Genomic DNA, 12,436 nt, shown 5'->3' on the forward strand with positions numbered 1-12,436 from the left:
AGGAGCATCAGCTAGCTAAAACATACAATCAAAGGCAAGACAAAAAAGCACATATTTCCCTTAGACCTCCTCCATACTGTAGATGCAGTGCCAGTTGAAGGTTTTTTTGTGGTGCTGCAGCAGGCGTTATGTCATGGCTCAAAGCAAAGAATTAATTTGGCTCTTTGGAGGCCTTCTCTGCTTCCCTTGATAGCTTCTCAAAACGAGGACAGCTGGTGAAGAAGGTCACTGAGTGCTGTATTTTAAGAAAGGCAGAAATGTGTGTGTGTGCGTGTGGTTTGTTGACAGATGACAGGTCTTCGGAGATGAGAGACAGATTTAAAAGCTGGCAGGATAACTGCTGCTGGTTGGTGTCCAAACAGAAACTGGACCACACACACACGTATATGCTGTGTGCATGCAAAAGTACACATGCAGTCAAAGAATAATCAGGCAAATGTACACTTTTCTAACTTTGTTTTTGTCAAGTGTGTCATTCAGTTTCAAAACTACTATTGCCTGGAACTTTTGACCTCATTACAGTTCAAAACTTTGATGTTTTTGATGTCCTGAATCAAAATTCAGTTCAGTCAATTTTAGCATGTCAAAATTTAACCAAAACTTGCTCCAGCAGGTCCAGGAAGCCTGAGGAGTAAGTTTCACTGATGCCTTCACTCTAATCTCGTTGCCAAACTGATAAGATGTCAGATAGAAGGTGGTGATCATACAGCCATAGATCATGGAAACTCTCAAAAGATTGTCTCTTCTCTCATCCATCTATCTCTCTATCATTCTGGTAAAAGCAAAGTGCTGTCGTCATCGCTCTGCACCCCGACTCTAACAGACAGCCATTGGTGTTCAATTCTGAGCTGTTGATTGCATGCAGAGGACACACACAGACATGCACGCAGATAGACACATGCAAACGTCTTTCTGAGATTTGCCTGGTGCTCCTCAGACTCCTCTGTCCCCTGCTCCCACCTCCTTCACATGCGCCAGGGTGTCATCAGATGGGAGAAAGATGACAGCTTTAATCAGAGGGTGTTTGTGCCTCAGCAGGCACGGTAAAGGCAGGCTGCACATGTACATACACACATACACGTCGCACACGGTGTGCCGACTGTCCCACCCCTAAGTAGGTCATGCGCAGTGCAGAGCAGGGAGAGAGAGAGAGAGAGAGAGAGAGAGAGAGAGAGAGAGAGCTGTGGTGCATCTTTAGCCATCTGGTTGTCATGTGCTGCATGTCCGCTCTGTGAGACCCACAGAGAGAGTGAGAAAGAAAGAAAGAAGGAAAGAGAGAAAGAGGCATGTTCCAGAGAAGGTGACCTTAAGATGCTGTGCTTGGTGGGGGCTTTAGCAGGTTCTGCTGTACCACTCACCACATTAGAAAGACACACTTTCACCTCATAGAATATAGTTGAGGTTTTGTACTGAAATTCAGACAAGTAACAGTGGTAAATAGAATTCACAAAATGCCAGTTATATTGAATGTTAACTGTGCATGAATTTCCATGGAGATATGCCTTGTGCAAGGTGAATATGCTTTGCTAAAAACATAATTGCCACAGCCTTCGACAGGCTTTGAGAGGGCACAGCTGTAAACTTGACTTCTTCAGTATGCAATTCTGCTCGCAACTTTTACCAGTTGAGCTATAGTCTCACAAAAACTAGATCTGTTATAATTGGGGGAAATCTACCTTTACCTAAAGTACAGTGTGATACTGAAACAGCACTTTTTCAGTAGCTTAGTTTTGGTATTATGAATATGTTTTTAACCATTTTTAGGTCAAGAAGTATCTGATCAAATAATATCTAAACAAGCCTAAGTATCTGAGCAAACGTGTGATGCCAAATTTTGATATTTGACATTTCTCGATACTCGATATTATGGACACATTTCAGTCGGTACTCAAAAGCTATTGAGGTTAGCTACCCAGCCCATACTCATGCATACATACACGATCTAACATCAATCTAATTTACAGTATAGCAACGCATTAAAGTGCTGTGAAGACAAGTACTTTGTAACAATCAGGTTTTTTCTACTTGCTATGCAGTACTCTTAAATGAAAGGGATGTGCCATCTCATAAACTGAAGTGGAGAGGGCAGAAAATTGGAAAGTCGAGCAAACAGGATGGCAGTCCTTGACCTTCATTCTATCTCCTTTTCTTTAACTCGTTCTTGAATATTCTTGTGAATATTTCTTAACAACTCAGGGCTTCCTCCTGCCAGCTGTGAATTTCATGGCCGCTGTATTAATTGGAGGCTAGATGTAGATTAATTCATATAAGATTTATTTTCCATGATGCATTTTCTGTTAAGATTGTTTTTTGTTCACTTTTGAGTTAGAACTTAGGTGTGAGTCTGAAGTGGGCCCTTACTAGATTAACAAAGGCCCCTCAGACAAAATATGGATCCCAGATAAATCCTCTCAGAACTCGCAGGTATTTTCGATCTCTCATAATGCTGACGTGACTGTATTGAGCTGTGAGACTCTGACACCATTCATCTTAGCAGCTTTTCTTTTAATTACTGCTCTCCCGTGGGAGCCAGCCGGGTAGTTAAACAGAGAAATCAGCATTACAGCAGTTATTGGCTCACAATGAAATGAATACAATCTTGTCATCTGTAATCATTGGGGGCGTCTATGCCTGGGAGAAAACAGCTTCTCCTGTCTATTTCGAAGTGAGGGGAGGGAGAATAGTTCATGGATGAAACGGGATCCTGGTCTACCTCAGTGGAGTGGAGGGTTCAAGGCCATCACTTATCTATTACTCTCCTATCTTTCTTTTCTGTCTCTGTTGTAAGTTATGGACTAAAGGAGAATTCCTATAAAAATAATCTTTAGATGACAGTCATGGGAAAAACTTGCAGAATGTACTGTACCCTAGCACATGCAAAACAATGTGCACAGTGATTGTTGGAAATCTTTAAAGCTGCTGTAATCAATATTTTTATATTCACAATGGGTCACATGACTACATGTAATGTGAAAGGGGTCGCTCATAGTGACAAATCCACAGACAATTATTATGCAACTCTGCAGTTCTCTTCAGCTCTCCGGAGCATTTTAGCATCTTTCAACTCATTGTTTTGGTTTTAGGGCCCACAACACCCAAACCAACTGTTTGGTTCACCCTCACCGCTCTCATCAGAACCATTTCCAGACACAGCAGGCAGCTATTGTCAGCAAAAAAAAAGCTCTGATAAACCCACTGTACGCTACCTGTCTAGCATCAAACCGCAAAAAGACAAAGTTAGCGGCTAGCTGGTGAACATAGTGCAGCAACATTTAGCAGCTAAAGAGGCAGATATTTTCCTGGTGGGAACCAAAACAGAGCTAAAATGAAAATGACTATTGGACTTGAAATTCATCAGGTTGCCAGAAACACAACTAAAAATGAATGCTAATTTTGCCTAAATTTACCCTGTGGAGTTTTTTGAACACTAGTAACACCATGGTCCAATGTTTTTATGAGGACACAACCCAATCCCAATTCTTGCTGCCAGTTTCAAGCTGTTTCACTGATCAGCAAAGTGCCAGGAAAGGCGGGGAATAAGAAGGCTGGCAAATAAAGATAATTATAAACAATGCTGGATTTAAAATATTTTTAAAAATTGACTTTACAAATGTTTTATGGGGAAGGATGTGGCACATTTGTTAGTCGACAAGGACACACACAATGCGTTTTGGTGAGAAACAGTGTATGGAAACATAACTCCACAGGGCACAATGAATTTTCCAAAGCATACCCTAAATTGGTTGGATTGGTTTTCCGAATTCCATGCAGGTATTGGAAATCTGTATCTCTAACTAGCTATCTTGCTACCTCTATCTGCATCTCTCTCTATACAGTATATATCTCTATCTAGTTACATTATGGTTGCATGGTGAAGTAGTTGCAGGAACTATTTTTGTTGGTGTGTTTCCAGAAGTTGCAGCCACAAAATATTGTAAAGATAAAACATTAGACATAAGTAAGCACAGTTAAAACAGACAAATGAATATTAATACATCTGAGTTTTAAAAAAACATTTAAAAAGTTGGAATAGAAATAAATAAATAAAACTAAAATAATTTATTAAAACAATTAAAAATTAAGAATAGACTAAATAAAATCATTAAAACCAACAGTAGACCAATAAAAATAAGACATGTGAGTTAAAACCAATAAAATAAGTAAAAATAAAATAAAAGTTAAAACCAGCAAACCAGACTACTGAAAAGCACAGCTAAAGAGGAATCTTTTGAGTTTGGTTTTAAAAGACGATAGCGTTGGGGCACACCTAACATGATTGGGTAGGGAGTTCCAGCAGCTTGGAGCATAAAAGCTAAAGGCAGTTTCAGAAATTTTCGTGGAGACTCAGGGAATAATCAGATGGCCTGTTCCAGATGAACTAAGCGGCCTAGCTGGTTCATAGCTCACAAGCATGTCGCAGAGATATTGAGGTGCCAGACCATGTAGGGTCTGTATTTCCTTTTTCTAGTTAAAACTCTAGCTGCTGCATTCTGGAGTAGCTGTAGTCGAACAAAATGTTTTTTAGAAATTCCTGTGACCAAAGCGTCACAGTAGTCCGGTCGATTTTTTCAGCGTCCTCCTGGGATAAAAAGCTCCTTACTTTTGCAATATTTCTTCGGTTTAAACTATGCTGTTGGGGGAAAGTGAGGTCTGCATCAAGGATGATGCCAGAGATAGTTGTGACAATTTAAAAGAGATTTCCTGTCTGTTAGCCTTTGCCCCAATAATGAGGATGTCTGTCTTGTCATTGTTTAACTGTAAAAAATTACTAGACATACAGTTATCAATATCTTTGATACATTCTGATAGAGTGTCAAGAGGGCTCAGATCATCGGGGGTCAAGGAAATATATAGTTGCGTATCATCAGCATAATTATGGTAACTTACATTGTGGTTTTTTGATAAGCTCGCGAAGAGGCAACAAGTACAAATTAAATTATCGTACTGTTTACGGTAAAACATTTTGATGCACTGTGTGCTCAATTTTTTAAATGTCAAAAATCTGGCTGGATCGTTTGAGGAGGACAGTCTGAAGATGCAGTGTGGCAAGTTTGGTTTCGACTGCGTAAAAAATGTGCGAGGAGATAAGGTTTAATTAGTATTACAGTTTTTGAGAAAAACAGAGTGATGGACTTCATAATTCCTGGCAGCTCGAAGCATGTGAACTGTTCTGCTCAATTGGGTCTACATTTTGGTGAAAGTTGCAAAGTGGTAGCACGTATGACTGATTTGTTATGAATTTTCAAAGTTTTAAACTTTAGACGGTTGCTGTAGCGCCACCATCAGGACTATTGGCCCACAATTCCTGTTGAGGATGTTTGGCATAGGACTGGACCTATGTGCAAAATGTTGTTTATTTTCACGCATGGGAAGGCAGATTTCTATTTAAAATGGTCCTAAAAATTTCTTTTGAAGCTAAAATTCCCAAAAGAAACACTAAAATCACGTACTTTAAGGTATGATAAAAACAGTCCAGTGCTGACCCAGATAAGCCAACCCACCTCTCAAGTCTCCCCATTACAATATCATCATCGATAGGAGTCAAATGCCGCACTTAGGTCCAACAATACTAAAATAGAAACTCTAGACTTATCACAATTTATTCTTATATCATTAGTAACCCTGACCAGGGTAACGTAAAAGGATAACGTAAATTTGTTAATTTCTTGAAATAGAAATACCCTGATTGTTGCTGATGTTCCTGGACTCAACAGGTCCATGACATGTGGTTGTGTTTTCCATGGCTGGTTTTTACATCTGTTAAATTGTCCAACTTGTCAAATTGGCAACCTGTGATTGTTTACTTTATTATCTTCTGAGAACTACTTTGCCTGAGTTTATACAAATAAGTGAAATTAGCTGTTAAACGTTCAAATCTAAATGCTGCTTTTATAGCCTTTATGTACACTGGAAAAGTCAAGTGATCATGCTTCAGATACAGTCCTACACATTCAGACCTGGGTGCTTCCCAGTATAACCACTATTTTCTACTGTTGGCTGTTGATCGGCTTAACTGAAATGTGAGATAGTTAAGAGTCTGGCTCAAGGGAACAGCAGTACTGTAGCTTGTGAAACTGGGGAAAGAATTACTTATTTAGTTTCCACAACTTCCACACACAATCCGCTGTTTTCTGTCTTAACAAACTCCACAAGTCTCTTTGTGAACATCATCAAACATATAATGTGTAACATATTTCAAATTACAGATTTCATCTTCTAGTTGTATCTTTTTTCTTCATGTAGGAATTCTTGGCTCATGTGTATGTTCTTCCTTCACAGCTACAGAGTGATCTGGACCAGGAGTACCAAGACAAATTTCGCCGGCTACCCGTGGAGATCCAAGAGTTTGTTCAGGACAGCAGCAAGGCCAAGGTTAGCGACGACGGTGTCTATGGAAACCTTGTTGCCTCCTCAACAACAGAGAAGCTCAACCACAAGGCGTCGCAGTCAGAGGACGACACAGAGGAGTGCTCGTCAGAACGAGTCTACGACACGCCCCTTTAGAGATTTAACCTTGGCGCTTTGCTTCACACTGGGACACTGATTGGTGGATGTGTTTGTGACCACAGATCTAGGACAAGACTGCCCCAACATTGGTCCTAATTTTAACCAATGGAAGGATTAGATCAAATCTGAGCCTGAATTGGTGAGTAGAGTCCTCTCTGCGTAGAGTGCAGTCTTGTCTGGAAAACCGTTTCATATAAATAGTAACTTTTTGTGTATTTATATGTTACCTTTATGTTGTCGTCTCTTTCGGTACGGCCACAGTATGTGTTACAAAGCACTAACTATTTGCAGGAAATAACTTACTTGAACTATTGCACAGAGAGAGTAGTTTCTTTTATTATTTTTTATTATCATGATATTGACAGTAGTGGTGGTCAGTGAGGTGTGTGGTGCCAAGGTTTTGAATTCACTTACAGTGGATATTGTCATTTAAGTGGAGTCAACTTGTACTGTAAAGAAACCACTGCATATTCAGCCTTTAGAGCTTCCATCTTTATACGATTTAGATTCACCCTTACATATTTGCACTGAAGGCTCACAACGTAACTATGTAACTCTTTTACTTTAACCCAGAGGCACTGGTGGCTTGCTGGTTCTCGATTTTGTTCTCACAGAACTAAGCCTATGTGTTGCTGCTACTTTGTTTTAAAACCCATAATTTTTTAACCATTATTTGGTTTGTATGATATTTGGCATGGTAATATAATGCAGTGCTCTGTCATTCTTTTTTTTGTTTGGCTATTTTTTTTTAACAAGTTTGCATTGTTTGTGGGCAATTCTGCCAAGAGAGGAAGTAAAGGGAAAGTGTGTTGTACAGTATCTGCATGTATTTGAACAACTGTAAATGTTACAGTAGCTCTGTAACAGAGATGTTTATTAAATGTAAATCTATTTTCTCGGAAACATTTAAACTAAACCTGTGGACCCAGTGTGGCTTCATACATCACTGTGGCGTAAGCTGAACTGGACTAAAATAAGTAACAACATACCCAACAGTAGCTGGCTCAAATTAACAGGTTACACATTGTATTCTTTACCTTTGTCCCCTTGAACAAAAACAGTCAAACCAGGCTATTCAAACAGAAGAAGAGGATCCTGCTGTAGTTTTATAGAAGTGGCCTTCCTCTTAACTAGTTCATTGCGTACCTACAGGGGAATGTGCGTGCAGTTCCCAAGCACACAGAGCAGATGTCCAGGTCCACAGAAAATTCGTCGCCAAATGTGTGGCGTTATTCTCAATATTCACCAAAAACTGGTAGCTGAAGTGGGGAAATAGTTCAGTTATGTTTAAACAGACCCCAAACGCTCAGTTTATATCTGTAAAACACCAGCGTCAACATGATGTAATGAATAACTGGGCTATTTCCTCTTCAACTAAAGCACTGTTCCCATTTAGTAACCATAAGGAAGTATTTTTGACTTCCTAACTGTCCAGTGCCATTTAACTCAATGGTCATTTGATATCAAATCATATTTCAGCTGGGGGGAAAAAAAGTTGAAAGTGAAGGATTACCTGACATGTAAGTACAAACTACTTTAAAAAAGATGATATTGATGTGAGAGTCCTGTGCCTTTGAATAGGTTTGCCTTGTTTGATGTTGAATGTGTGAAATGCATCATTGTTTGAATTGCCATTATATTATATTATATGAAGCTGTCTGATATTGAATAGACCGTGTGCACTTTTAAGTACAGTACCACTACTGAGTAATGCTTGTGATGAGCAGTGTTTGACATGTGTCTCATAAGAAATGCGAGACATCTTTCTTTTTTGTCTTGAACCACTTTATTTAACAGCCCCCCCACTCATCAACTTAAGTGTATGCACTCTGGAAATGTAAATGTATGTATGACATAAAGGATAAAAATGAAGCTGATAAAAAATATAGTGTAAAGGGAATTTGCCTGTAATTAAAATAAATGTGGCTATTATTGTACTTTGCTGGTGTGAAGTTGTGTGTCTTTTGATTTGTCATTGGTCAACCAATTGCAAGGTTGTTTTTGCATTACGTTTGCCTTAAAATGTGTCACTTGTCCTTGTCTTGTCATGCTTTATTATTTTATTTGAACTAGAGATTTCAATGTTAACCCACAGTCTTTGTAACACAGCAAAGACTGAATAATAATAGTGGAGACAGAGAACAAGAGAATAATATAATAGAGAAGACTGAAAATGTGCTGCAGTACAAGAAAGCAGGCCACATGTGAAACAATGATCCAAACCCAGCTATAGAGAGTGTGTTTGGCAGCATCTGTGGGGCGACTGGGCATGTATGTACTGTATGTATGTAGGTGAGTGTACAGTATATGTATGGTATGTATGTCACACTCAGGGACAGGGGGAAGTGGGGGAAAGCCTTGATGACCTACTTTCTATCATCTCCTAGGTAACAATATCTTCTAAATAAATACTAAATAAATAATCCTAAGCAGAACATTAATTCGAGCACTTCCATGGCTGAATCACTTGTCACCACTTCAAATCATACTGAATTGTTAGTATTTATTTCCAAGGACAACACTTATGAATCATGCACATAGTGTGGACTTTTTTCTGGCAATGCACGATCACTTGTGTCATAACTAAACAAGTGAAAATATATTGTATGTGCACATGCATGTACATGTTTGTGGGCATGTTTGTATTATACATTCAGTGCCTAAAAGGTCTAATGAATCACTTTATTTTGACTTAAAAATGCACTCAAGCTTCTGTTGCATTTCACATTGAATGGCATGTTCAATGTCTGCTGCCACTATTTTGCTTTGAGCATGAACAGCATTTTTAATCTTCAACACATTTATAAACAAAGCTTGTTACTCATTGCGGGAGTGTTGTTTTCTGTGTAAAAGCATACTATGCCTGTGTGTCCATGTGTCCTCACAGCTTGTATCCATGTGCTTTAGAGTGTGACTTTTTCAGCCGTGTTTTCCAGACTACATAAACACTCTGTCCTTCTCAGTCTCAGCTCCTCAGCAGAATCCCAACAGGCAACAGGAGATAAGACAAGTGTGGTCGTCCATAACAACCACTGTGACCATTCAGAGGCCTCCATACATACCGGCAACTAGAGCTAATTAACCCAGAGTTCAGGACGGAAGGAGGGCGGCTTTTTAATAAGATTCTCTGGGTTATATAAACAGTGACGCCCTTCCAAACTCCCAGGAATATTATCACCCTGCGTCTGTCCATCTGCTGCGGGCATGAGGAGGAGGAGGAGGTGTCCTGTAACTGGGCTTTAATGAGGCACACCAGGACAGCAGAAGAGGAGAGGACCACAGGGTGCTACTTGGAAGGTACACTAAGCAGACACACACATATGCATAGATAGACACATAAACATGGAGACATTGGAGACATTAATAGACATGCTGTAGTACTACTTGAAAGGATCTTCACTGACTACTTTCAGTCCATGGCCTTTAATAATTGAAACCCAATGTAAACCTAATCCAGTCTTAATCCTAAACCCAAGACATAACCCTAATGCTAACATTCAACATTACCATAATCTATTCTGAATACAATTTTGATTGTAATTCTAGCATTATGTTAGAATGTCCTAAAACCTAAAATGTCCTCTTTAGGGGGATGAGGAAAAGCACAGCACACTTTTTTGACAAACTGAGTCTCAATAAGCACAGAAATACAAGTGCATGCACAGTAGCGGAGGGATTTTCTTTCCAATGTTACAGCAGGTTTGGTCTCCTTTTGTATTCTGTGGCACAGAAATTGGGAAACAATGCAGTGATTGACGTTTAAAGGGTTCATTTTACAAATAAACATCAGTTTGCTCATCACTGGTGGCACTCCTTAGCCTGTGAAAACAGTTGTATAGTTTCTTATATGGAACTGGGAGCGTTGAGTTTGAAATACATGTATTTGACCTAGCAGGAGGGTGTACAGCAGGTCTATTCAGTTGGTGGCCCGCGAGCCATATTTGGCCTAGAAGCAACCTTCGAGTGGTCCAGCATACATAAATGTGATATTTGACAAAATAAGTAAACTACATTTATAGTGTATGGAAGTAGCTAACGAGTGAGCCATCTCGCTTCCTTCTCATCGCTGTTGAGAGTTGCACATGCGCAGTACCGTTCGGGCAGGATGTTTACGGATGTAGCGACACAGTCAATCATATCTTTCACAAATCAACGTTTTCTCATGTGAGTTCCGACCACGCTTAGTAGCTTTTCAACAACATCTGGCTATTGACAGTCACAAATAGGGAAGTGCTCTACTGAAAAAATGTCTCTGTCAACCCTGAAACGTAAATTTGACAATGAAAACCAGTGAGTTTAACCCTGCCTGGCCTGGCAAGTATTTGTTTGTTACCGCCATCTCCAAACGCCTGCTATTTTTGATTACATTCACTTGCATTTGTTTAAAATGTGTCATAACCAAAAACTAAAAAGGGTTTAAATAGGCTGCTGAAAATGTCTGGCCCATCTACATTTCCTGGTTTTAAAATCTGGCCCGATTGAATTTGTAATTGAATAGCCCTGGTGTACAGTAACGAAACACACTATTGACTTGCATTATGGGAATTGTAGGATCCAGTGTTTTTGGAGCTTGCTCCATAGACACTAAAAGTCGGGATTTCTCCTCTGCTACATCTATTTTGACCATTCTTTTTAAATCTGTCTCTCCCAAATCCTCCGACTTTATAGGCGAGCAATACTAAATAGCCCTTTAAAGAAAAATGCGTCACCATTTTCCACAGAAGATGCATTTCACGTAACTATAGCCCCCCAAAGACCACTGTCCTCCCATTTTACACTGGCAGTTATATTTAATGTTTCCACCCTTTACACCAAAATCTATCACAGCAAAAGTTATATGGCAATAAAAAATGGATAAAATAGGTTACAGAATATGGGTAAAAACCCTGAGAAAAATCCTCCAGCGAACGTTATCCTCATGTAAAGAGATTGACGATTCAGTTTACATAATTCTGGTTATGAATGAATGTCATAAAGAGTCATGTAGCCTAAAAAAGATTAGTAAACTCTATTTATATGACTAAAATTACATACGTTGGGGCCATAGATAGAAATAAAATAAAGTGCAATGAACTCACTACTGAGCGCCTCAGCGTCAGACACACAGTAGTAGTCTCTATAGGAAAAACAGAGCAGCATTACAGTGACTTTACAAAGGGAGGAGGGGGAGGCAGTGTTCGTCTTTATCGATGCATGGCGGCTACAGTAGTCAGCTGTTAGAAGAGCAGGGAGGAGCTGGATCTGGTTCTGCTGGATGACTCACTCTGTCAACCCAAGGCACCCTCATTCACTCATTTGCGCACACTCTCATACACACACGCGCGCGCACGTTTGGTGGGGGGCGCGCGCTGCCTAGCTGAAGAGGGGTTCCTAATCAAAGCGCGTCAGGGCCGTTCATTCTCCACTGGAGGGCGAGTGGTACAAGAGCACCGGGACACTCCGGCAGCAGTGAGACAGAGCAGACAGTCGGAGGGAGACGGGATAGAGCAGCAGCAGCAGCAGCAGCTGGAAGACACACTGGAAGACACACTGGCAGAGACACAGATAGGCAGCCACACAGAGAGAAAATCCCGACCGGGACTCTGCAAAGCATCTTTTCTTTCCGCCGTTGGATTAAACCCGTCCCCAGCACCGACATCACGTAAGAAACAAACATAAAGCTACCTGAAATGTCTCTCAAAGCTGCTAACGGAATATTCAGAGTTACTGTGCCGACTGCTCCGTTAAACGAAGGCTAGACTGTGTTGAATTGAATGTGTTTAGCTGTTAGACGAATGCTGTTGAGACAGGACCTTTCATTTGAACTCCATCACTCTAGCTTTCAGTGGCTCACTCCAAATCCTGCTCCTCATTCAGACATAACACATCCTCCCACTGTCTCTGTCACACACACACACACACACACACACACACACACACACACACACAC

At 40.2% G+C, this 12,436-nt stretch overlaps 2 protein-coding genes across 8 annotated transcripts in view; both read left to right on the plus strand.

Moving 5' to 3' along the window:
* The window catches only part of LOC122863603 (1-phosphatidylinositol 4,5-bisphosphate phosphodiesterase beta-1), a 107,582-nt gene extending 99,138 nt beyond the window's left edge, over nt 1-8,444 (plus strand). For both annotated transcript variants that reach the window (XM_044170223.1, XM_044170222.1), the window contains one exon: nt 6,280-8,444. In XM_044170223.1, coding sequence (XP_044026158.1) covers nt 6,280-6,290 — 11 coding nt within the window. In that variant the 3' untranslated portion in view covers nt 6,291-8,444. The remainder of the gene's footprint in view (nt 1-6,279) is intronic.
* A 3,271-nt stretch (nt 8,445-11,715) lies between these two features.
* LOC122863604 (1-phosphatidylinositol 4,5-bisphosphate phosphodiesterase beta-4-like) overlaps nt 11,716-12,436 on the plus strand; it is a 70,507-nt gene continuing 69,786 nt past the window's right edge. For 4 of the 6 annotated variants that reach the window (XM_044170225.1, XM_044170224.1, XM_044170230.1 and 1 more), the window contains exon 1: nt 11,718-12,148. The gene's annotated coding sequence lies outside the window, so the exon portion shown is untranslated. Of the gene's footprint in view, nt 12,149-12,436 lie in introns of all 6 variants that reach the window. The other 2 variants (XM_044170233.1, XM_044170232.1) reach the window with 2 other exon arrangements.

This window comes from Siniperca chuatsi, linkage group LG16 (genome assembly GCF_020085105.1).
Source record: "Siniperca chuatsi isolate FFG_IHB_CAS linkage group LG16, ASM2008510v1, whole genome shotgun sequence".
NCBI classification, from domain to species: domain Eukaryota; kingdom Metazoa; phylum Chordata; class Actinopteri; order Centrarchiformes; family Sinipercidae; genus Siniperca; species Siniperca chuatsi.